The 27,355-nt window shown below is 40.6% G+C and overlaps 1 protein-coding gene across 1 annotated transcript in view; it reads left to right on the top strand.

Annotated features, from left to right (window-relative positions):
* The window catches only part of kcmf1 (potassium channel modulatory factor 1), a 37,944-nt gene extending 13,203 nt beyond the window's left edge, over positions 1-24,741 (top strand). The window contains exons 2-7 of the mRNA XM_017724736.2: positions 11,246-11,413; positions 11,511-11,650; positions 16,277-16,378; positions 18,213-18,390; positions 19,462-19,747; positions 22,815-24,741. Of these exons, the coding sequence (XP_017580225.1) occupies positions 11,246-11,413; positions 11,511-11,650; positions 16,277-16,378; positions 18,213-18,390; positions 19,462-19,747; positions 22,815-23,076 (1,136 nt within the window). The 3' untranslated portion in view covers positions 23,077-24,741. The remainder of the gene's footprint in view (positions 1-11,245; positions 11,414-11,510; positions 11,651-16,276; positions 16,379-18,212; positions 18,391-19,461; positions 19,748-22,814) is intronic.
* Positions 24,742-27,355: the final 2,614 nt, after the last annotated feature.

Below are 27,355 nucleotides of genomic sequence, written 5' to 3'. Positions count from 1 at the left end.
ATAGCCATGATGTTGTGATTGCTGCAGAATGTGGTCTGGCATTATCTTGTTGAAAAATGCATGGGTCTTCCCTGAAAGAGATGACGTCTAGATGGGAGCATATGTTGTTCTAGAACCTGAACATAGTTCTCCTCATTAATGGTGCCTTTCCAGACATGCAAGCTGCCCATGCCACAAGCACTCATGCAACCCCATACCATCAGTGATGCAGGATTCTGAACGGAGCGTTGATAACAACTTGGGTTATCCTTGTCCTCTCTGGTCCGGATGACATGGCGTCCCAGTGTTCCATAAAAACTTCAAATCGTGACTCATCTGACCACAGAACAGTCTTCCATTTTGCCACGCTCCATTTTAAATGACCCCTGGCCCAGTGCAAACATCTGAGCTTGTGGAGCTTGCTTAGAAATGGCTTCCTCTTTGCACTGTAGAGTTTCAGCTGGCAATGGCGGATGGCACGATGGATTGTGTTCACTGACAGTGCTTTCTGGAAGTATTCCTGAGCCCATTCTGTTATTTCCTTGACAGTGGCATTCCTGTTTGAGGTGCAGTGACGTTTAATGGCCCGGAGATCACGAGCATCCAGTAGAGTTTTACGGCCTTGACCCTTACGCACCGCGATTGTTTCGGATTCTCTGAATCTTTTGATGATGTTATGCACGGTTGATGATGATGATAACTTAAAAGTCTTTGCTATTTTATACTGGGTAACACCATTCTGGTAATGCTACACTATCTTTCTGCGCAACAATGGTGGAATTGGTGATCCTCTTACCATCTTGGCTTCTGAGAGACACTGACACTCTGAGAAGCTCTTTTTATACCCAGTCATTTTGTCAATTGAGCTAATTAGTGTTAATTGGTCTTCCAGCTGTTCGTTATATGCTCAATTTCCTTTTTCCAGCCACTTATTGCTACTTGTCCCAACTTTTTTGGGATTTGTTGACACTGTGAAATTTTGATTCAACATATTTTTCCTTTAAAATGTTACATTTACTCAGATTAAACTTTTGATCTTTCATATATGTTCTATTACGAATAAAATATTGACATTTGCCATCTCCACATCATTGCATTCAGTTTTTATTCACAATTTGTTTAATATATATATCTCACACACACACACACAGCTCAAAAAAATAAAGGGAACACTCAAATAACACATCCTAGATCTGAATGAATGAAATTCTCATTGAATACTTTGTTCTGTACAAAGTTGAATGTGCTGACAACAAAATCACACAAAAATCAATGGAAATCAAATGTATTAACTAATGGACGCCTGAATTTGGAGTCACACACAAAATTTAAGTGGAAAAACACACTACAGGCTGATCCAGCTTTGATGTGATGTTCTTAAAACAAGTCAAAATGAGGCTCAGTATTGTGTGTGTGTGTGTGTGTGTGTGGCCTCCATGTGCCTGTATGACCTCCCTACAACGCCTGGGCATGCTCCTGATGAGGTGGCGGACGGTTTCCTGAGGGATCTCCTCCCAGACCTGGACTACAGCATCCGCCAACTCCTGGACAGTCTGTGGTGCAACGTGGCGTTGGTGGATGGAGCGAGACATGATGTCTGACGGGCGGGTCAGTCCATAGCTTCAATGCCTTCATCTTGCAGGAACTGCTGACACACTCCAGCCACATGAGATCTAGCATTGTCCTGCATTAGGAGGAACCCAGGGCCAACCGCACCAGCATATGGTCTCACAAGGGGTCTGAGGATGTCCTCTCGGTACCTAACGGCAGTCAGGCTACCTCTGGTGAGCACAAGGAAATGCCACCCCACACCATTACTGACCCACTGTCAAACCGGTCATGCTGAAGCATGTTGCAGGCAGCAGATCACTCTCCACGGCATCTCCAGACTCTGTCACGTCTGTCACATGTGCTCAGTGTGAACCTGCTTTCATCTGTGAAGAGCACAGGGTGCCAGTGGCGAATTTGCCAATCCTGGTGTTCTCTGGCAAATGCCAAGCGTCCTGCATGGTGTTTAGCTGTGAGCACAACCCCCATCTGTGGACATCGAGCCCTCGTACCATCTCCATGGAGTCAGTTTCTAACCGTTTGTGCAGGCACATGCACATTTGTGGCCTGCTGGAGGTCATTTTGCAGGGCTCTGCCAATGCTCCTCCTGTTCCTCCTTGCACAAAGGTGGAGGTCGCGGTACTGCTGCTGGGTTGTTGCCCTCCAACGGCCTCCTCCACGTCTCCTGGTGTACTGGCCTGTCTCCTGATAGCGCCTCCAGCCTCTGGACACCTCGCTGACAAACACAGCAAACCTTCTTACCACAGCTCACATTGATGTGCCATCCTGGATGAGCTGCACTACCTGATTCACTTGTGTGGGTTTTAGAGTCTGTCATGCTACCACGAGTGTGAAAGCACCAGCAACATTCAAAAGTGACAAACATCAGCCAGACAGCGTAGGTACTGAGAAGTGGTCTGTGGTCCCCACCTGCAGAACCACTCCTTTATTGAGTGTGTCTTGTGAATTGCCAATAATTTCCATCTGTTGTCTATTCCATTTGCACAACAGCATGTGAAATTGATTTTCAATCAGTGTTGCTTCCTAAGTGGACAGTTTGATTTCACAGAAGTTTGATTTACTTGGAGTTATATTGTGTTAAGTGTTCCCTTTATTTTTTTGAGGTGTGTGTGTGTGTGTGTGTGGGTGTGTGGGTGGGTGTGTGTGTGTGTGTGTGTGTGTGTGTGTGTGTGTACAGTTCAAACCAGAAGTTTACATACACTATATAAAAAGACTTTGCATTTTTTTTCCCTCACTGTCTGACATGAAATCAGAATAAACTTTTCCCGTCTTAGGTCAATTAGAAATAATTTTGGTAATCCTATTTGCTAAATGCCAGGATAATGAGAGAGGAAATTTTTAAGGCAATTTTTATTACTTTCCTCAAAGCCAAAGGTTTAAATACATTTCATTAGTATTTGGTACCAGTGCCCTTTCGGCTTTTCCCATGAATTTTCAATAGGATTGAGGTCAGGGCTTTGTGATGGCCACTCCAAAACATTGACTTTGTTATCCAAAGCCACTTTGTAACCAGTTTGGCAGTGTGCTTCGGGTCATTGTCCATTTGGAAGACCCATTTGTGCTCAAGCTTTAACTTCCTGGCTGATATCTTGAAATGTTGCTTCAGTATATCCACATAATGTTCTTTCCTCATGATACCATCTATTTTGTGAAGTGCACCAGTCACTCCTGCAGCATCTTGTTTGTACTTGCGTATAATTGTTTGTACAGATGAACGAGGCACCTTCAGGCACCTGGAAATTGCACACCAGATGAACCAGACTTGTGCAAGTCCTCTATTCTCTTCCTGATATCTTGGCTGATTTCTTTCGACTTTCCCATGATGTTACACAAAGAGGCAGTGTTTTTCAGGTGTGCCTTAAAATACGTCCACAGGTGTGTCTCTAATTAACTCAAATGTTGTCAATAAACCTATCAGAAGCTTCCAAAGACATGACATCATCATATGGGCTGTCCCAAATTGTTTAAAGGCATATTAATCTTAGTGTGTTTAAACTTTTGACTTTGAGGAAAGTAATAAAAATTGCCTTAAATTCCCTCTTTCATTATTCTGGCATTTAGCAAGCAGAAATCATTTTGGTAAAACACATATACGTGAACACGTATTTTCAGAAGAGTGAAGAACACCAGGGTGACATACAAGAGTGGAGGGAGGTGCACACAGGTGGATGATATCCTTTGCAGGAGATGCCACCTAAAGGAGATTGGAGATTGTAAAGTGGTGCTAGGGGAAAGTGTAGCAAGGCAGCATAGGGTGGTTGTCTGTAGAATGAGATTAGAAACAAAGAAGAGGAAGAGAGTGAAGACATCCAAAGATTAGATGGTGGAAGCTGAAGGAGGAGGATGGTTGCAGGCAGTTCAGGGAAAAATTGCAACAGGCCCCTGGGGGCAGTGAGGAGCTACCTGAGGACTGGGAAACTACAGCTAAGGTGGTGAGAGAAACTGGCAAGAATGTGTTGGGTGTTTCGTCTGGTCAGAGGAAAGAAGACAAGGAAATTTGGTGGTGGAATGAGGAAGTCCAGGAGAGTATTCAGAAGAAGAAGGCAGCTAAGAAAAAGTGGGATAACCAGAGAGATGAATAATATATATATATATATATATATATATATATATATATATATATACACACACACACACACACACACACACACACACACACACACACACACACACACACACACAGATAAGACGGAATACATGTGTGTGAATGAGAGGGAGGCAGGTGGAAAGGTGAAGATGCAAGGAGTAGAGGTCATAAAGGTGGATGACTTCAAATATCTTGGGTCAACCATCCAGAGCAATGGACAGTGTAGAAAAGAGGTGAGGAAGAGGGTGCAGGCAGGATGGAGTAGGTGGATACGGATGTCAGGGCTGATGTGTGACAGAAGGACAGCAGCAAGAGTGAAAGGGAGGGTTTACAAGACAGTAGTGCGTCCTGCTATGATGTATGGTTTGGAGACTGTGGCTCTGTCTAAAAGACAGGAGGCTGAGCTGGAGGTGGCGGAGATGAAGATGCTGAGATTTTCGTTGGGAGTGACGAGGCTGGACAACCTCAGAGAAGGTTTATGGATGTAGTGAAGGTGGACATGGAGATGGTTGGTGTGAAAGTAGAGGAGGCAATGGAGATATATATGTGTGTGTGTATTATTGCCAGAACTATTCAGTCACCCGTCCAAATGATTAAATTCTCGCATTCCAATCACTTCCATGGCCACAGGTGTATAAAAACCAAGCACCCATGCCGGCAGGCTGCTTCTACAAACATTAGTGAAAGAATGGGTCGCTCTCAGGAGCTCCTGAGTGAATTCCAGTGTGGTACCATGATAGGATGCCACCTGTGCAACATGTGCAGTCATGAAATTTCTTCTCTACTAAATATTCCACAGTCAACTGTCAGGCCACGTAAAATTACATAGTCCAGAGGCTCATAGTGCGCAGAGGTCGCCAACTTTTAATTGCTGCAAACCCTCAAACTTCCATCACCTTCAGATCAGCACAAGAACATGGAATGGGTTTCCATGGCCGAGCAGCTGCATCCAAGCCTTATATCACCAAGCGCAATGCAAAGCATTGTGTAAAGCATCGCCACTGGATTCTGGGTTTGGTGGTTGCCAGCAGAACGGTACTTGCATTTTGCCAAGTGTAAAGTTTGGTGGAGGGGGGGGGGGATTATGGTGTGGGGTTGTTTTTCAGAATAATTGGCCCCTTAGTTCCAGTGAAAGGAACTCTTAATGCTTCGGCACCAAGAAATTTTTGGACGATTTTGTGCTCCCAACTTTGTAGGAACAGTATAGGGATGGAACTTGACTGGCCTGCATAGAGTCATGATCCAATAGAACACCTTTGCGATGAATTAGTGCGGAGACTGAGAACCAGGCGTTCTCGTCCAACATTAGTGTCTGACTGCACAAATGTGTAACTTTTAACTCAAATCGTAACTTTACAGAAGAAGGAAAAAAAACATAATTACTTTTAATATAAGTCAATGGAAGCAGAATTTTTTCTGAGTCATTTTGGTTCATTTAGTTTGGTCCATTCGTCATGAACTTCACATGCAATGTAATGGACAACAGGCATTTTCAAATTATGTCAAAAACGGAAAAACCAAAACAAAATGGAGATGCAAGGTTTTGTCCCGCCAGCAGCAATAGGGGTGTGTGTGTGTGTGTGTGTGTGTGTATATGTGTATATATATATATATATATATATATATATATATATATATATATATATATATATATATATATATATATATACAGTTTTAAATGCGAGTTATGTTTTTAATAATGCACACTCACATATGTAAATGTATCAGCACTGGCAGATATGTGCATGAAAAATATTCAATGGCTTCAAGCCTCACCCTCATACTTTCATTATAATTTTGTGACTGCTGTAACAGTGCACAGTGCAGTCACAAAGTGGCAATGTTTATAAAATGGGCCAAAGCTGACTTGGTTCCTGTAAGATTAACTGTGGTTATGTGTGAATAGTGTTTGACTGCCAGGGTCATTTTTAAATAAGTGAATAGTTCTCTACTTGTGCCAGCTGCAGACTTGGGAAGTATGTCAAATAGTCACCTCATGACACACCAGCTTTCGACGTAGTCAAGCTTGTGTGTGCTTGACTCGCACTGCAGTCTTCATCTGGAGTATGGTCTTTTCTCGCAGATTCTGAGTGACCAGTAAAGTTGCCATTTACCCTGGCAGGAACTCTTGCAATCAGCTACTCACCAAAGCTACATTGGTTATCTAGCATTTTTTTTTTTTTTGTAGCTCTTGACCTCCTGGGGTGGTTCTTACCAAGTGGATAACTTGTACCCACAGTGTCACAAGGCATACCTCAACTGAAGCCTGTCCCATTGACAGACCTGCCAGCACTAGACCAGTTTATGCAGAAACACTGACATTGTAAAAGCAGTAGAATGGATGACAAGAGATGTGCTGCACACTATAGGGACACCTTTCAGGGCAGCCCAGGAAGCTGCTATTTCTCTAGCAGAATGTTCAGTAGCTGGTGCGGGCTGAGAATGGCTGACAGCATCATACACCAGTGTTAACACGTCCACTGGCCACTGGGAGAGCCACTGTTTAGATAGTGGAAAACCCTGTTTTGACTCGGAGATGTGTACGACCCAGTGATCTATTCTTAAAAGCCAAGCTGCAGCAGTGACCAAATATACACTGCTCAAAAAAATAAAGGGAACACTTAAACAACACAATATAAATCAATCAATTTCACATGCTGTTGTGCAAGTGGAATAGACAACAGGTGGAAATTATTGGCGATTAGCAAGACACACTCAATAAAGGAGTGGTTCTGCAGGTGGGGACCACAGACCACTTCTCAGTACCTATGCTTTCTGGCTGATGTTTTGGTCACTTTTGAATGTTGGTGGTGCTTTCACACTCGTGGTTTGCTGTGTCTGTCAGCGTAGTGTCCAGAGGCTGGAGGCGCTACCAGGAGACAGGCCAGTACACCAGGAGACGTGGAGGAGGCCGTAGGAGGGCAACAACCCAGCAGCAGAACCGCTACCTCCGCCTTTGTGCAAGGAGGAGCACTGCGAGAGCCCTGCAAAATGACCTCCAGCAGGCCACAAATGTGCATGTGTCTGCACAAACGATTAGAAACCGACTCCATAAGGGTGGTATGAGGGCCCGACGTCCACAGATGGGGGTTGTGCTCACAGCCCACCACTGTGCAGGATGCTTGGCATTTGCCAGAGAACGCCAGCATTTGGCAAATTCGCCACTGGCGCCCTGTGCTCTTCAGAGATGAAGAGGCCCTGGGTTCCTCCTAATGCAGGACAATGCTAGACCTCATGTGGCTGGAGTGTGTCAGCACATCTGGGACATCATGTCTCACTCCATCCACCAACGCCACGTTGCACCACAGACTGTCCAGGAGTTGGTGGATGCTGTAGTCCAGGTCTGGGAGGAGATCCCTCAGGAGACCAACTGCCACCTCATCAGGAGAATGCCCAGGCATTGTAGAGAGGTCATACAGGCACGTGGAGGCCACACACAATACTGAGCCTCATTTTGACTTGTTTTAAGGACATTACATCAAAGTTAGATCAGCCTGTAGTTTTTTTTCACTTAAATTTTGTGTGTGACTCCAAATCCTGGCCTCCATTGGTTAATAAATTTGATTTCCATTGATGATTTTTGTGTGATTTTGTTGTCAGTACATTCAACTTTGTACAGCACAACATATTCAATGAGAATATTTCATTCATTCAGATCTAGGATGTGTTATTTGAGTGTTCCCTTTATTTTTTTGAGCAGTGTACTTTTAGCAACGTCTGAAACGTCGAGTTATACATTCCATGTTTGAGTGCAGCAGCTGGCGATCTGTTCTGCTGTGACCAATTTTGAGTAACGAGTTTAGTGCTGTAATTGTACTGTCCCACAGTAAACTCGCCTCTTTCTGTAGATCCTAACAGGCTTTAGCAGTGTTAAATCACGTCTGCTCATGAAAACTAAAGCGCTGTTACAGCAGTCAGTCATATTTAACTATTGGTGCTTTCCCAAGCAACAAAAGTGAAAGAAAGAAGTGGGTTCATGCAAGTTACAGCCCTGATTTAAATGAAAAGTAAACTGAGGAAGCTGTGAGGTTTTGGAAAGCGGGAGAACGCCATCATTACAATTATAAAAGAATTCGAGAGGTGGAAGACGGATCCTTCCACGATGTTGAGTGTGGTCGTTGTGTAATTTGTTAATCATTTGTAATGCTACAGTCAACCCAAGCTGTTGAGCAGAGTGCTCCATGAAAGAGGTTGTCAGCAGTCATGGCAAGTTGATATTGGTCCTGTGAAATACATTACTTAAATGATGATTAAAAATAATCCTAATTGGCCTATATTTGTTATAGTAGTTGAGTGGTGTAGGCTAGAAGCTGTTGACAAACTTTATTTTTAGATTTATTTATGAAACAGTGTGTCTGTTCTAGAGAGTAAAAAAAACAGGCCTGTCTCTTTAGTTCACCACTTTTAAATATTCTCTGGCAACATTGCTTACTGCAGCTTATAACACTGTTCATTGCTAAATGAGATTTCCCACAAATCTATTTAATGCTGTGTTTATATATTAAAAGTAAAGGGGAGTAAAACACACAAAAAAAAATCTTTTGAACAACTAACGCTAATGAGTGGATAAACTAACATTTAACTGATTCTGCCTAAATGGCAGATCTGAAGTCAGCCTCCTATTTGGCAGAGTTACGTAGAATTCTGAATTCTACTGCACTCAAATGGTGCAGCTGTTAACAGCAGTAGCAGCAGCACCGGAACGTAACCATTTAAGGTGGGACAGACAAATTTGAACAAGGGGCTGGCAAATAGGAAGCAAACTTCAGCCTTGTGCCTAAATGAAGTAGTGATTTGATATACCTGTGACTTACTTTTCTGCATTAAAGTTGGAGTATAGGAAAGTATTAAACCAGAGGAACATGTAAACACTGATTTCAAATAGAACGTTCGGTATAGTTTGATACCGAAATCTGCATTAGTCTTAATCTTATATCAGTTGGGCTCTAGTTCACAAGGCATGTAACAGAAGATCCAGCACCAAGGATACAGTCTCTTAATCAAAAAAGAAAACGCCACTTTGACGGTACATGGAAGCGGGTCTGTCTGGCTGTTTGAGAAACAGCCTGTAAACTGTAACAATGGGCAGGGTTAAAATAATGGACCCCAATTTGGTTACATATGTGGGCACCAGTTGGATCCCAGTCGTGTTGCCCATTCATGTATGAGTCTTGGGAGTTGCTTTGTAATCATTTTTTAAAGTAATTTTCATAGATGAATTAAGTGCTTTAAAATCATAAGAAATAGTTAAATACTGTTTATAGAAGTTCTGTAAATGAGTTAAAGGTTTTCAAAAAAATCGAATTAAAATGGACCTGTGCATTTGTATGTTTGTGCGTATATTCGTGTTTTATGTCCTGTTTTTTATTTATATATTTCCAAAAAACGTTGGGATGCTGTGCAGAATGTAAGGGCTCCTGACCTTAGCATTGTACCATGATGGTCACTTAGGGTATTTATGATGCAGTACCCTGGCCTCTTCTTTGTAGAAGCATAATAAGATAAAGTTCTATGTTCTCCCAGCACAACTACCAGCTCTGCATAAGCCCTGAAGCTGCAGTAGTGTCAGATATGACACTTCTGAGCTCAGCTTGATAAATGGATGACAGTGACTTGAGTTCGCTTTCAACAATTCTGTCATAGACTGCGATTCAAGAAACTACCTATGCACTGGATGGACTGGGGAGACTACTCTTCTCCTAATTTACAGTGAGGCCCAAAGCTTGAGTATCTGCATGTCTTCAACTGCTCATTCCTTGGAGGGGACGTATACCAGCCAGTCTCCAGAATTTTAAAATCCTCAGCCCTTAAGGGAGACAGGGCGGCCTGGTTGCATCTCTTGAAGACTCTGGGGGATAAAGAAAGACCGAAGGGCAGAGCTGTGAATCAGAATATTGTTTTTTGGAAAGCAAAGCAGAGGAATCACCTGTGTTCCAGCACAACAGGCGTGAGGACGTACATGTCCTTTAAGTCTACGTACCGAAGCTCTGTATCTCTTTGATACTTCAGAGAACTGCTGCTGTGTGCAGTATGCAGAAAGGAATAGCTGGTGTAGGTCTAGAATTAGACAAAGGTTGCCAATAAAATAAATCGAGTAGTATCCCTTTTGATTGAATGTGAAGGGGAACAACTTCTAAAGTGCCTCTGGACAGGAGGGAACTTCCTAGGAAAATGCACGAACAGGAGCCTGGTCACAAACAGTAACCCTTGGCCGAGAACGGAGTGGGGGCTGGCGATGAAACTGTGTAGCCTTTCCCCTAAGACAATGCAGATGTCCCATTTGTGTGATGCAGCATTCTTCCAATATATCTTCCAGGTGGGTTGCAATTAGTTAGGCTCATCAACAGCAGGTGTCTTTGGCTGTCTCGCCACAGTATGCATAACAGATTCTGTGCTGCTGGCTTCAGACGGCAGAGTTTAGGAGTCTGAGAAGAGCCGAAGTCATTCCTCCAGGTGGGTCAGGTGGATGAAAACAAAATGTCTCTTTTGTGTTTTCTACTTTACATGACTCTGAGAAGGATGACTGTCTTTCTAGAGCTTCCTTAACAGCCAGGCCAAGCACAAATGAGTCTAAAGTTTGGTCCTTCATAAGTCAATATAGAGATCTTGGAGTGTGCTCTGCTGGACAAGAAGCATAAGGGACAGCAGCCTTCCTAATTGCATCATGGGCTCTCTCTGTTGGTGCATCTATGCTTATTGCTAGGGCAGCATCAGTTGGGGTGCCACACTGAGCAATATAATAGCACAGTTTATACAAGAATAGATCAGCTCGTCACTGAGGTGTCGAATCCGAGGCAAGGGGTGTGAAACTTAACTAAGTGGGCCATATTAAAACAACAAAAAAAAAAAACCACACATACACAATCTGTGGGCCAGTTATTGTGGTGTTTTTTTTTTTTTTTTTTTTTTTTTTTTTTTTAAATATTTCTTGACCTGAGCTAGCCATTGTTTGTTCAAAATATAATATTTTTTTTGTAGTGCTATCTCATAGATATATATTTTAAACAAACAACTGGTTGCAGTGTTTTTTACCCATGCATTAAATTAGTTTTATGTATTACATGCCATGTACATTGTTTTGAGTTTATTCTGTGTAATCCTGACTTGCAGGTGTGAGCTGTGACGCATGTTTAAAGGGGAACTTCAGAGGGCGCAGATACAAGTGTTTAATTTGCTACGACTACGACCTGTGCGCGTCGTGCTATGAGAGTGGAGCCACCACAACTAGACACACCACGGAGCACCCCATGCAGTGCATACTAACCAGGGTAGACTTTGGTAAGCTTCTTCAGGCCAGTCAGTAGGTGTACAGTTTCTGAACTTTTTGAGAAGAATGTATGTTGGGGAGATAATTGCATGCCTTTTCTGTCCACAGACCTGTATTATGGTGGAGAAGCATTTTCAGTAGAGCAGCCCCAGTCATTTACTTGTCCCTACTGTGGCAAAATGGGTTACACAGAAACGTCTCTACAGGAGCACGTCACCTCAGAGCATGCAGAGACTTCCACAGAGGTGGTGAGTGTATTATATTGCTTTGTATTTTTGGACGTGTATGCCAAACTCTCTTACCAGGACAGCTGACCTAGCTCTTCCAGTGTTTCTTCTGAAGTAATGGGTATTAATTTATGTGCAGTAACAATATTTATTGGAATTTTTTTTAAAACTAGTTGCTTACTTTCAATCACAGAAGCGTTAGTGAGGTCAGGTACTGGTGTTGGATGATTAGTTCTGGATCACAAATGTCACTTTAGCTAGGGGTCGACTGATTAACCTGACAGTTAATTGAAGCTGATATTCAGTGTTTTTCCAATTACAGGAATCGATGTAAACTTGCTTCCTTGCCATCACCTTTTGTGATGCAGCTATGATCAATAAAACACACTTCTGTAGTCTGCACCAGGTCCTGCCCCCAGTATTACTGTATTACTTGCAATGTGGATGACTTGAATACAACCAAACAGCACTTGTGTAGTCTGTCTCTGTCTTGCTTCATGTCGAACAGATCCAATCAAATGTGCTTTTTGGTTTTGTGAGAGATGCCGGAGGGTATTAAATGGCATCTGTTTCATTCATTTTGTGAGGAAAAGGTAGAAACACTCAAAGTTGAACAACATAGCTGTCAAAAACATTTTTATTGCATACAATAAAATAGTTTCGCTCACTCTAGCCTGACAAACATGACTTGTGCATGCAGTTTGAGCCCTGCCGGAAACATCACGTTTGGTGAGAGTGTGGTTTCTGTGTGTGGGAGCAAACGCACTATCCTATATAGTAGTTTGAATGCATTCAGAATGTATGCATTTACACTGGAGCGTCAGACCAGCCTCCGGAAGATATCATTTTATGTTAATGTTATACATAATTTCTGGTCATTTTCATTTCTGTTTTCGCTGTTTAAAGTATAGACAGTTGCAGCTTTCAACTTCCAGATTTCACTGTTGTGCTTAAACTAAGAGATCCAATTCCATCTAATCATGCAGCACACAGTATGTCTTTTCACATTCAAAATGTTTTAACTACTGCTTGCTATGGCATGAAATACATTTTTTGCGGAACAACAGAATGAAATAAACACGAACATTCATATTTCCTCATTGTTGCTTTTCACAAAGTAGTGGCCATTTTTATTGCATGATTGCTGTAATATTACTGTGCTCTTAGTAGTGCTGTAATATGTGAGTAAGGGTTGCATTTTTTTTTTATTTTTTTTTTATTTTTATTTATTTATTTTTTTTTTAAATTTTCACACTACAAACATAAAATTTATGGTACAAATATCGTTTTTCCCATGTGTTATGGCCTGATCTAGGGGTCTGATCCCGTAAGAAAAGTGAGGTCAGACAGATGTGTCTAATACTTAACAATACTGTTTCATAGCGACTAGTGATCTACTTAGTAGGTAATAGTGAACTAATGATTAGTGTAGTTCAGTATTAACTAAACAATAGCAACTGGATCTCAAAGAGAATTACTTAGTAACTATGCTTTCTTAGAACTAATACTCAAATTACAGAGTAATTCAACATTAATTGCTCGATAGCTAAGACTGACAAGGTTCCCGCTGAACTACTTATGTGTATTCCAACACTTCTAACAGTAGTGAAATGCACTACACAGTGTGCAGTCTCTACAGTGTAATGGATTATATTCTCCATTTCTATTTACAGAAACACGTATCCTCAGAAGCCAGCTGGGCATCACACCACACAGTACTGACTGCTGTCCCTCAAGTATTAGTTTTAATCAGAAACCTTAAAAGCCTAATGCACATCATATTTGGCAGTGTGAATAAGTTTGCACATCAGTCTACAAATGGGACAACTGATAAAATACTACAGTATTCTGTAGACCAGTCTGCTTATGTCTCCTCTTTATAAAGGAAAACACTTTTTTTTGCAGGAGCACGTGCCAGTGTTTTTCTGAACAGTAGCTCTTAAAAGAATTGTAGGCCTTCCAAACACCAAGGTGGCCAGGATGCTTATGGTTATAGGCTACACTTGACATACTATAAGACTTGGGAACAACCTGGAAAACTGAATTCCACTCATACCCAGAGTTTGCAGGAGCCCACTTGTGCATCATCCTCCTAGAGGCAGTAAGCAATGGAATGCTAGGACAACTCAGATTTATCTACACTTACACAAAGTGGCGTCATGTCTTTGGGCAGCAGACAAAACATAAGACCAGCAAAAAGCAAATGGATGATCCCCCCCCCCAGTTCTGTTATGGCAGGATCTAGGTTCTGATCATAAAAGTAAAGCAAGGTGAAACAACTGTATTGTTTGAATTGTTAGCTTGTTTGTTTATTGGGCAGTAGGGATGATTTCAGGAGCCTGCTAAGCCAAAAAAAAAATTAAATTAAAAAAATTAAACCTACAACTAGCAAAAGAGAGCAACACTAACTTACCAAAACTAAAGTGAAATAAGACACACAAACCTTCCCTACCTCCCTAACTAGTGATAACCAGGAGGAAAAAAGTATATAAACAAAATGGCTCCCAGTTACCCGCAAAGGTGCTGATTATTTATGAGTATTTGCACTCAGGTGAACGAATCCAGATAAGGTTACACAAAAATCATATTCACAACAGGCAAAAGGTTAGGCACACTAATAACAGTCAACAGGAACACAATGGTGTGTACGAACAAGTTATATGAAAGCAGTCTGCCGACTAGTGGACTTGACACTAATAGGAGGTGGATTATGGGAATCACCCAGTAAAGAGTGGAGGGTGGGTCCAACCAATCAGCGAATAGGATGATGGGCAGCACCTGGAATGAACAAACAAATGCTCAGAAGACATGCACAGCAGATGTGCTAAGTAATCATGACCTGGATTGCAAAACTGTCCATGTCCTTGGTCATTAATTAACAATATTTGCCCTTATAAAACCTTTCAACCCCTAACTTTAACTCTTTTCAGATGTATTCAGTGGTGCTCCATTACCTCAGAAAATGCAATTCCAGAGGGCGCACTTCCAGGTTAAAAAAGGTTGCCAAATATACTTTAGCAAAGTCTGAAACGTGGAGTTATACATTCCCTGTTTGGAAGGAGCAACCAGCGATCTGTTCTCCAGTGTCCAAGTGTGAGTGGCAAGATAAGTGGCATAGCTATGCTGACCTACAGTGACCTAACCTCTTTCCCTACATCCTAACAAGCTTTAGCAGCGTTAAATCACAGTCCTCACAACTACAGTGCTGTCAAAAGGTCATATTTAAGTATTAGTGCATTCCCAAGCAAGGAAAGTGAGTTCATGTCAGTTACAGCCCTGATTTAAACTAAAGTGAGGCACGCTGTGAGACATTGGAGAGCAGTAGAACGCTATCTTTTACAGGCTAGCTGTTTTTCGCAGCTGGCTAACTTGAAGCAGCGCTCAGTCACTCGGACAACAAAGCAAATTGATGAAACTGTAGATCAAACATGACACACAAGCACCGCTTTTAGTTTCAACGTACCTGAAAGGAGGACCCTGTTTGGTTTTACATATATTTCGGATCAGCCCTCAAACTACTATAGAGAAATCCAGATATCTGCTAACTGGCGTTTGAATACTGTGATATGCTTGTACATGGATGCAGCAGGACTGATGCCAGTAAGGTGGTGTGATCCATCACTGACGTACTGAGCCAGCTAATATTTGCCGTTCGTACTAAGTTGACGTTGTTGAGAAACTAAACTGTTTAGCACTGTTGCTGGCCACTTGTTTAGCATTTGTAACGGGATAGCCGAGCACTCGTCACCAGACAGCTGAAATGACCTGTTTTCTATCTTAAATTATGACTATATAACACAAACTGCTTCTGTGCTTTTCCAGCTGGTAAAAACAGCTCACCAGACACTTTCTCCCACTCTGTCCTATGACAGATTTGTGAAATGTTCCACTGTTTGTGTTCCAACCATAAAGGAACACCAAAAAGAAATAAACACAAAGAATAATAAACATAAAGAAAATTAACCACCCAGCAGCAAAAATCAGCCTTCAAACTTTAAAGAAATAATGAATTGACATTTATCGTGATATGTTTCGATATCGACCAATGTGAATTTTGTTTATCATAACATTTTTGGTCATATCGGCCAGCTCTATGTGTGGCTGTTCAAGAGTCTTCTTTCTCTCCCATTCTGTTGGCAGTGCTTTTCAGTGGAGATTATACAAGCTCTTTGTGCACAGTTTACCTGTGTCAGCAAGGGGTGCACCATACAGGGACACTCCAGACAGAGGAGTAAAACCCGTTCCTAACTGGGTAGATTTTTTTGGGAATGTACATAAAGTACTGGGGTGCTGCTTGTGCTGACCCTTTGGACTCTACTCTAAACCACCAACATCTTTTAGAAAGGGGGTTGATGTTGTTTGGAAGGAGTATCCCTGTTAAAATAGCTGAATTTACTAAGGAGATTAATGTTTGGATGCTTTTGGATGCTCATAGTGTCAGACCCACTCACAAAATCACTGTCTACAGATACATTTTTATTTTTTTGAGAAACTTTCCCTCCCTTGTTACTCCCATTCATTATACACTTTTGGGTTTACAGTTTGTCCTTAAAAGATGGTGAAGAAAATAGGTACGAACAATGCATTGCTGGTTTGCTGTTTTCCTTTGTCAGTTTTGTAAAGATCTTCGTCCTCCTTGTCTTTCAGATCTGCCCAATATGTGCAGCTTTGCCTGGAGGTGACCCCAATCATGTGACAGATGACTTCGCTGCTCATCTCACGCTTGAACACAGAGCACCTAGAGATTTAATATCCTTTATGGTGTATGTGTTCAACTTTTGTGTGAAATTGCTTTTTCATGATTTGTGGTTCATGTCAATTGCGGTAAGCACATACCATAGCACTGTGATAATAGTATGGGTTAAGTTAAATTGCCTGCACACAGTACCAGAGTGACATCATCAGATTCAAAGGAGTGACTGTGTGAAGTTGTGGTATTCTCACCTAGGCTGTGGTTTTGGAATTGCAGTCCTGAAGGGCATGTGTCCAGCACAGTTTACAGATTTTCTTGTTCACACACATCAGTAAAACCTGCCAATTAACAGTCAAGTTGAACCAGGGAAATAATCTAACTCTGCTGGACATTGGTCCTCCAGAATAGCAGTTGGAGAGCCCTACTAAAATGCACGTGCTGGAATAGCTGAACAACATATCAGCTATCGTTACATACTAAAGGATTGACATTTGGCTGGTATTTCAAATGGATGTTGGATGTGCGTACTGTACTCTGAAAAGGCTGGACATCCTGGGCTACTGTGTTAAAATGTTTTACTCTAATTTTAACTATAAAGTTATATTTCTCTGTAATGTTCTAGTTTACATCTCCACCTATGCAGATATGTACATAAAAAGGACATGGCATTCATCCAAAATTCCCATGTCAGTATTTCCCTGAATTGAATTGAAATGTATTTATTTGTATCTTACATCACAGTATCCAAAGTTGTTGTTGTGTGTTTTTTTTTTTTTTTTTTTTTTAATATATATCCATGTTTTGAATCCCTAATACAGTGGTGTGAAAGTGTTTTGCCCCCTTCCTGATTTCTTATTCTTTTGCATATGTGTCACACTTAAATGTTTCAGATCACCAAACAAATTTAAATATTAGACAAAGATCACACAAGTAAATGCAAAAACATGTGAAAAACTGATTACCCCCTAAATCTAATAACTGGTTGGGCCGTCCTTAGCAGCAACAACTGCAACCACACGTTTGCAATAACTGGCAATGAGTCTTTTACAGCACTGTGGAGGAATTGTGGCTTACTCATCTTCACAGAATTGTTGTAATTGAGTCACATTGGAGGGTTTCTGAGCATGAACTGCTGCAGAACCCAAGTGCGCTTCAGCTTGAGGTCACAAACAGATGGCTGGACATCCTCCTTCAGGATTTTTTGGTAGACAGCAGAATTCATGGTTCTATTTACCACAGCAAGTCTTTCAGGTCCTGAAGCAGCAAAACAGCCCCAGACCATCACACTACCACCACCATGTTTTACTGTTAGTATGATGTTCATTTTCTGAAATGCTGTTACTTCTACACCAGATGTAAAGGGACCAACACCTTCCAAAAAATTCAACTTTGTCTTGTCAGTCCACAGAGTATTCTTCCAAAAGTCTTGGGGATCATCAAGATGTTTTCTGGCAAAACTGAGACAAGCTTTTATGTTCTTTTTGCTCAGCAGTGGTTTTCATCTTGGAACTCCTAGCCATGCAGGCTATTTTTGCCCAAGCAGTCACTTTTCACACAGGGCCCTGTAGGTTTGGATTTCTTTTTCTCTTAATAATAAAGACCTTCATTTATAAACTGCATTTTGTGTTTACTTGTTATCTTTGTCTAATATTTAAATTTGACAAACATGCAAAAGAATAAGAAATCAGGAAGGGGCAAACACTTTTTCACGCCACTGTATGTGGATGTGAATAGTTTAGCCATAGCTCATCCCTGTCATCATATGCTTCTGTAATAAGGTAGCATAGTGTGACCTCTGCACTGGGTGTTTGTCCAGGGAGGTGTGTGTGTGCGCGTGTGCGCACTTGCTATATGTGTCTGTCTGTTATTCCTTAACTGTCCTGCGTCCACGATGAGACAAGTGGCGTGCGGCATGTGCGCCGGATGTTCCACCCTGGGCGTGGGCTGGGTGGTCCGCGAGCACGCAGGACTAACATGCACTTTACCAGCAGCTCCACTGGGGGGCTCTCCTCTTCACAAAGCTCGTCCTACTCTCCAAGCAATAGGGAAGCCATGGATCCCATAGCAGGTGTGTTTATACCATCTTGACATTTGACATGGTCTTTTTAGTTGTATATTTCTTGTTTATTTTATAGTCCGTCTTATTTTTTAATGAACTGTATGGTTTTCAACTGGTGAGTTTTCAGTTCCGAAGGTTAACAAGCTGAAGCTCATCATCCGGTGTTCTCAGCTGCAACATCAGATAGTTTTGAATATTGTGTCAAGTGTGATTCTGAATGTTTAAATATTTCTCTGAGGATGAGGAAAGTTCAGAACATTTGCATTTTGATAATTGAAAGAATAAACTTTTTTGTACCACTCCATTTTTTTAATAATTAATGTACCTGAAATATTACAAAGTAGTGGTAAAAACATCAAAATCAATTGGAGGTGGGAAATATGAAGATTTAAACATTATCAAGTTTTCAACATTTAAGTTTTATTACTGGATGTGCAATATGCTTGTCTAAGCATTTTATGGATCAGTACTGTAGAACCAATGACCAATGGCATATTACAAAGAGTTCTGTTTGTTTTAGACAGTACAGAATGTAAGATGTTGAATAAAAATCACATATTGTACAGTGTGTTGCTCTACAACTGCCCTCCAGAACATGTGCTAAACTCTGCCCTGTCAGTCCACACTTTCTTCTTTTACTACTCATAACAGATTGAAATATAAATGCAACTTAGATCATACTAGCTAATCGGGAGTAGTAGTAAACTTATTTGGTTTGTACCTGGCTGAAGACTGAAGATTTAACAAATTTAAGTCCTCTTGCAAGCCCTGCTTCAGATTGTTGTCAGAGAGTATGTTGGCTTTCTGACATGCATTTTAGTATGACCTGTATGAGCTGACAGTTGCCAAAATTTTTGTGCTAAAACAGCAACAAAAAAAAGAACATCTTGAAAGAAATTTGTAAAGAATGTTTCAGCAACCACCAGCAAATGCCATGTTGGTAAAGAAACCTACTGTATGTTCCTCCAGAAGGCTCACTGTTGTTATCATGTGCAGAGCAGGTAACTGCATGATTTATTTTTTCAGATTTTATTGGAGATTTTATTTTATTTTATTTTTTTGACCATCTCTCATTTTTAGAGCTGCTGTCACAGCTGTCAGGTGTGCGGCGCTCAGCGGGTGGCCAACTTAACTCTTCGGGTCCATCGGCATCGCAGCTGCAGCAGTTGCAGATGCAGCTGCAGCTTGAGCGGCAGCAGGCACAGGCAGCGCGCCAACAGTTGGAGACAGCACGCAATGCCACACGCCAGCGCAGCAATCCCAGCAACATCAACGCCAGCATCCCACCGCCCAGCACCGCCACAAACACAGCCATGACTGAGAGCAACCCACTGGCCTCACACAGCTCCCAGTTCCTCCTCACACGGTACAGCAACTCAATGAAACAAACCTACTCCTACAAGGAGCACATTGAAAACCTCTGGTTTCTAATTGATCTGACTTCTGGGATGAGTTGTACCAACAGGGCTTATGGCTGGTTGTGTAAGCTAAGTTGATCTTATCCTGTGTGTGAAACTTTCACTAATTTTTCTAGCTGGGCTATTTCTATGGTATGGTAACCTATTTAAACGAAGTCCCTAAGCAGTGTGATTTGAAGCAGAGCTTAGTCAAGCAGCAAATTTTAGTACATTATTAAACAGCATTATATGATTATATGATTAAATAAAATGTGCAAAAGTAGGCAAGTCCAATTTTTTTTTAAGTTGTTTAAAAGTCTAAGGTAAGGCCATGTGATGTCTGCAGGTGTTTCAACATATTTAAACCTTTAGTTTTATCCAAAGTGAATAACTGTTTCTGTGTTTCTGGCCAAAAATGCAATGTTCTTTCTTTTGTTTGGTGTGTTGTGTGATGATTCAAAGCCTTATTCTGGGACATACTGCAAGAAGCAGCAGAGCTAGCAATGTAACAAATATTAACCACAGATTGCACAGCCAAGTCTACGTCCCCTACTTGGAAAGATGTGAAAAACTAAGGTGTGTTTCAGGAGTGAGTTGAGCGGGAGGGGTCAGAAACACCAAACTACGTTTTTTTTTTTGTTTGTTTTTTTTTTTTTGTATGGTGGTGGCACAAAAAAGTTGAAAACCTGTGTTCTACTGTGTGCTGCTTCTTTGAATCCTCTTGTGTTTTTGTATTGTTTTTTTCCTTTTTCTTCCTTTACATAATTTATTGTTTTTATACAACTTTTGGTCTTGACCACCCAGCAGCAGGTGTCTGTAGCCTACTTTTAATAAAATTTAGGCTTTCACTAGATCACAAACATGGAGTTTGTCCTAAATGCACATATGTCTGTAACCATTCCATTTTGATTTTTAGCAAGTGCTTTTGTCCATAGAAATTTAAAACTGTAGGAGAGAGTAACATAAGGAAAGTAACTTGACTTTTATTGCTTTAACAGTAACATTGGTGTTCTGGTCTGATAGTGTGCAATACATGTACATTATATACTCGCAGAAATAAAAGTAGTAAACAGTCACTGGGGCAGTACCCCATTTGTCACTGGGGTCTCAGTACCTTTAGTCAGAAAACATAACTGTACCATAATCCATTGAAATAATATTTTAGTCCACACACCCGGTCTCCTCTCCATGGTTTTTATTTTATTATGTTTTTAAAAGGCTCTGAAAAGGTACAAATACATACTTTTTCACCCTGGAAAAGCTTATATGGGGGGAAACAATTGGACCTTAAAACCACTGCTGTATCATATTCATATCCTTCATATCCTTTCTGACTATTCATGGCTCTGTCTTATCCAAGCTTCATCTCAAGTTCAGCTCTGAAGTGTCTTAGCTGTGCCACTCCTCACTCGGCTTGATCTCTGATCGGCTCCTGCAACACAGCTCCCTTCTCACTCTACATGGATCCATCTCAGCCTATTCCACCCCTGATCAGCATCTGCAACCCAGCTCTGCAGCTCCTTTCTGACTCTTCATGGCTCCATCTCATCCTGACTCCATCTGAAGTTCAGCTCTGATGCGTCTTTGCTCTGGAGCTCCTCACTCCACTTGGCTCCATCTTTGATTGACTCGAGCACAACTTGGCTCTGCAGCTTATTTCTGTCTCAACTCTGCTCCATGTTGGATCAGCTCTGTCTCAGATCAGCTCCAGTGCGATCAGCACTGCAACTCATGCCTGACTCAGCTCTGCTCCATATCGCATTAGCTCCAGTGCAAACAGCTCTCCTACTCGTTTTGGATTCTGCTTGGCTCCATGTCAGATCAGGTCCAATGAAGCTCAGTCCTTCCATCTCATTTCTGGCTTCACTGAACCCCACCTCAGATTGGCTCCATCTTAGATCAGCTTACATTTCTTAGTTCTGCAACTCATTTCTGATTCACCATCATCCATGCAAACAGCTTTGCAACTCTTTTCTGGCTCCATTTGGCTCAGATCAGCTCCTATGCACCTCAGCTCTGCAACTTCCTTCTGATTCAATTTGGCTCCATATTAGATCAGTCCCATCTTGGTTCTACTCCATCTTAGATCAGCTCCATCTAGGTTCGCATCCAACGGTCAATTCTGCAGCTCGTTGCTGTCTTACCTTGGCTTCACCTCAGACCAGCTCCACCTTGTATGAGCTTTATCTTGACTTGGTTCCATTTTTATTTTGTTTCCCTCTGACTGGACCACTATTGGTTTGTTTGTGAAAATGTTTGTCAAGCTGCTCTCCTAGTCACTTTGGCCGTTCTTCAGCCACCTCTTATTTGACTCGTGCCGTTTAATTTATCTGTTGTGATATCGGGCCGCACATTCCATATTGTCTCTAGCACTTACACTAGCTAGCATACTTGCTGTTGTTCCTCTTTTCTTTAAACACTATATTTACTGCATGTAACACTTCTGTCCTTCGGATTGAAGATTTTTCTGTAATGAAAGACTCATTTGAAGCTGTGTTAAACATGACAGGTTTTTAGTAGAGATTTACATTTATACAATGCAGTGCCTGCAGCTAATAAGAATAACCAAAGTTCTCTACTTGATACTCGACTCTCACACTAGAGACTCAAGGCTTGACTCAGACCATCTATGAAGCTACCTGTGAATGTTTCTATGTAATTTTGTAATTTAGGTGAATATTCTACAGCCTGTAGTAGTTTTACTTCAGCAGTGCTTCACTCACTGGTATGATTTAATTTGGCAACTGGTGATGTGGTCAAATATTACGGTCAGTTCTCAGTTGTCAGAGCTTCTACTTTGTTCAGTCAGGTCCTAGTTTGTTTTCTTTGTTGCTTGAGTGGGGAACACGTATCAGACACAAATTTTTTTGGCCATCAGTATTGCCACCTTCATAATAAAATATTCATAAAGTAAAAGACTATAGTTTGGTGTAGGTTTAGTACATTAATGTAATTGCCAGTTTTAAAATGGCTGACCATCTAAATGACACTTTGTCCTCATTTTGCCTCTTCCTCTTTCTTCTTTCCTCATGGCAGGTTGAATGAGCCGAAGATGTCGGAGGTGGAGCGTCAGGCTTTGGAGAGCGAGCGAGCTGATCGCAGCCTCTTTGTCCAGGAGTTATTATTGTCCACGCTGATGCGCGAGGAAAGCTCATCCTCAGACGAGGACGAGCGGCGAGACTTCGCCGACTTTGGAGCCATGGGCTGCGTGGACATCATGCCTTTGGACGTGGCGCTGGAGAGCCTGAACCTGAAAGAGAGCTCTGCTGGCAAAGAGCCTCCACCTCCTCCTCTTTGATGTTATCCCACCACCACGCAGACATTGTCCTCTGTGCTGTAACTGCCAATGACGGTGGGCAAACACACAGCTCTCAATTTTTTTTCCCTTTTTTTTTTTTTTTGCTTGTTTTTTTTTTTTTTGTTTGTTTTTGTTTTGTTTTTTTGGTGATTTGTAATTTTAGGTCTGTCACCTTTTGTTACATTGTAAAAATCCATAAAAAGGAGAGCAAAAGTGAGAGGAAAATGTGTGAGAGAATGAGTGAAAGAGAGTCAGTACAAGTGAGGAGAAAAAAAAAAAAAAAAAAAAAAAAATATATATATATATATATATATATATATATATATAAATAAATATATATATAAATATAAATCAATTCCATATAACTAATTTTTTTTCTTTAGCGGGTGAGCGTAGGTAGCTGTGGCAGACCTCTGCTTCCTGTGTCTAACAAAGACTCTCCTTATAAATACTCCACATTCAGAAACTGAAGAGGAAACAGAGTCCTTCTCTAATGAAGCTGCTGTGTGTATTTATGAATATTAATGAATAAAAAGTGCTTGGATGGTTTACCATAACTACTGCATGAGGTTATTTGCAGCGTGCATGACTTTTAATGACCTTGTCATTAAAATGGCGAATAAAATCCCAAAGCTTCTTTAATTTTTTAAAGGGTTACTTGAACTAAAGTGTTTTGAATGAAAAATCACAGAATCAATCATTTGACGACCGTTTTTGTTTTTAAAAGTTTTTCTAAAGCAAAGCAAAAAGCTAAATTGGAATCTGCAGTAGCTTCATAAAAATGCAGTGCAGTTTTGTGTCTCAACTTTTTCTTTTTCCTTTTTTCTCTAGCTGGCAAGAAACCAGTCCCGAAGTCAGTTTCACCAGTTGCAAAAAACAAACAGAAAAGTTTATCAAGCTGGTATAATAGTGGCTGTCTTTCTGTTTTGTTTTGTTTTTGTTTTTGTTTTTTAGCTATAAAATAAAAAATAGAATGCCAGGCGTAAGGACAACTTGCCTAAAGTCCCCAAGACGTTGATGTTTTAGTGACAACTGTGTAATCACCAGATGTACGTTCTAACTTTTGCACCTGTACAGAACAGTTAGCCTCTCCATGCTCATCGCGCTCTGCTTCTCACCTTTGCTTCCAATAGACAACAGCTGCTGCTCTCAATGCATTTTTAAGTCAGGGTGCTGATCTAGGATCTGTTTTTGTGATTAATCACAAAAATATGGGATATATCAGCTCTCCTGCTCAGAAGGTCTTTTGAGTTTCCCCATTTTTATTTCTTTTTTTTTTATTTTTTCAACTTTACCTCTTTCTTCAGTTGAAGAATGAGTGTTTGAGACTTGCCATGTTTCTGGCATTGTTTTTGTTCAGCGTTTTAAAACAAATGACATTCTAATTATTGCTCTGCTAAAAAAAAAAAAAAAAAAGAAAAAAAAAAGCACCTTCTATTTATTCAGGTTTTTAGTTTCTCTTTTGATTATTTTTTTAAGCCTTGTGATTGACTCATGCCACCTCCATGCCTATACTCTTATCCTCAATGTAAAATACAATGAGATGTATATTGAATTTGTGCGTTACCTTTCATAATGGTTCTAGGACATGGGCAGACTTTCTTTTTTTAATGTAAATTTAGAATACTACAATAAAAGCGGTGCACAGCTTTTGATGAAAACGAATCCACCATTCTCTCGCTCTTGTTCTGTTCTACGTGCGTAGTCATATAAAAACACCTTCTACTGATAATACAACCAATATTTTGCTAAATTATTGCAGTATTATTCCCGTCATTAGAAGTACCTATCCTGGTTTTAAGGTGTTTCATGTTCAAGTGCCTGCTGTAAGTTTACAGTAAAACTTTAATTAATCTGTACATTGTCACACAGCATTCTAACTAACAGGGTTCAACATTAACCATAGCAAGAAAAACGGCAGATTGGGAGAGCAGCACTGAAAAGCACTTGCACAGTCAGTAATAATGTGACATTCAATTCTGTGAACACCACACTTAATATTGCCTTAATTCTCCTTGTGTATCACCCTACACAAATCCAGTCTCCTTTTTTTGTAATCATTTACAGTGTGAGGCATGATTTAATGCTGGCAGTGGGTTAGTATGAAGTGAAGCAAGTGAGAGACTTTATTCCTGGGAAAATTCTCTTTCCTTAAACCGATTCCTCCAGTTTTACACTGTTTGTAGGTCTGCCTAACAAGGCAAACAAAACCAGACTAACACAGTTTATAGAAAAGTCACTATATTGTAGGGCTGAGCAATCATTTTTGTATCAAAATCACAGTTTGAAAGAGTGCGGTTTTTGACTAGAGCTGCAGGTTTATTTATATCCTTTAGTATTCATTGTTTTAAATTTTAATTGGGGAAATTTAACCTTATGACAGAGCTTTCAAGCCTCAAGCGTGGAAAAACTGGATGTGTTGGCCTTCTTAAAGAGGGGAGCCTGGAGCTTTTTGATATTTGATATGGAGCACAATTTAATATTTTTCACCTCCAAGAATGTTATAAAAGATTCCTGTCGTCTCGCACGTATGAGCATAAAAGGCTGCTCGCCCATCGAGTGTGCTGGACATATGTATGCAACTGATGTGGTTTTTATTCATAATACGGTAGACTCACATACATGTCTTCATTCATATATATATTATATAATAGTAAAAATGATTAGAGAAGTTTTTTGTGGCACATGTATAAATGCTTTGAGCATGCATGTGTGTGTGAGAGAATAATGCATTTTATTTAAGGGCAAAAATGTCAATTTCAAATGCTTATTTGAAAAAGTGTTTTAAAACAAAACGTTTGTTTGGAATGGTACAAAAGGCCCATGGGGGCGGGTGGGGAATGTTGAACCCTGAACTGTTTGTTGCTACATGTAATCACTGTTTCACCTCTGGTCTAGAAACCAGATCTACTAGTTCTATTGATTTCTCTGTGCAGATATTCCCATGGTTAGGTGCAGCTGCCCTCGTCACTAGACCATGGTTAATGTTAGATTTAAAATATTACTTTTGGGATGCCTTTCATGCCTACAAGTGGCCTCCACACCAAAACAGGGTTTAGTGAGCAGCGAGTGTCAATCAACTTTGTCTTTGCCAAAAAGAGGTAGAGTAGGATAGAAATTAAGTTGACATGGTGAGATCAAATGACAAAATGTGACTCCGTTTGTCACTGCAAGTTCAATCATTCATATCAGTATGATCTAATTCAGTAGCATATACAGTGAGGAAAAGTATTAACCCTTGTTTTTGATAATGTACTTCCAGTGCATATATTCACGTCACATTCACATAGACAATGTCTTTTGTACTTTGTACTTATGAAAAATTATGTATCCCTATGCATAAACAAAACAAAAAAATTGAGTATTTTTCAGACACCACAAAAAATTAGTAATTTCATTGCAAAACAATTGCTGGCAATTGCAGCTTCAAGACGTCTTACCATGGACGTAATTAGCTTTTTTTTTTTGCAGCACTTTGGTTTAGTTTGTTCCTTTTTGCAAACCATCTTCAGTACACCAAGCAAAGCTACCAGACAGAAAATAGGAGCCATTGGCTCCTAAAAAAAACAGGCGCATTTTCTGTAATGGTTATGGTTGCACTGCCTCAGGTCATTAGACATTGTTTTACAGTAATTTTGTGATAAAGTTTTTGTTTAAATGTATTTGAACTAATTTTAATCCATTCATGGTGGAGGGATACATTAAAGATATACTAAGGCAAAATAGACTAGATTTACCACTATTTTACCACCATCAACATTACAAAACTTGGAAGACACTGTAGGTTCATTGGTGGTTTTGGATAGTAAATAAAATGACTGACTACATTTACATTGTAGACATTAGGAGTCCTGGTTTCTGTCACCATCACTGGAAAGACACAAGTCTGTAAGTTCTCTGCAAATGAACCATTTCACAATAAAACATTTTGAACGTCTGTTTGTATCTCAACCACTGAATTGTTCAGACATTTGAAAAACAATCGGTGGAATTCCCCTTCAAGTTTCTCTGCCTTGGACCGTGCCTGATTCACGCATCCAGTCCACTATTTTTCATTAACAAGATTTGGGAGATGAATTTGGTGAAGGATTGTTCTTTCGTGCCATCATGTAGGCTGTCTTGAATTCAATTTTAAGCTACTTCTGCATGAAGTGCTGGAGGGGGACAGTTGGTCAGGTGCATCTTCGTGAGAGACTATTACTGGTCTTGAGTCAGACTGGGGTTGAGCAGATGACCTCTTAAGGTCTGACAGAGACGTAGATTATATGAAAATTTGATA

This window comes from Pygocentrus nattereri, chromosome 23 (assembly GCF_015220715.1).
Source record: "Pygocentrus nattereri isolate fPygNat1 chromosome 23, fPygNat1.pri, whole genome shotgun sequence".
Lineage (NCBI taxonomy): Eukaryota > Metazoa > Chordata > Actinopteri > Characiformes > Serrasalmidae > Pygocentrus > Pygocentrus nattereri.
This window is presented reverse-complemented; position numbering and strand designations above follow the sequence as displayed.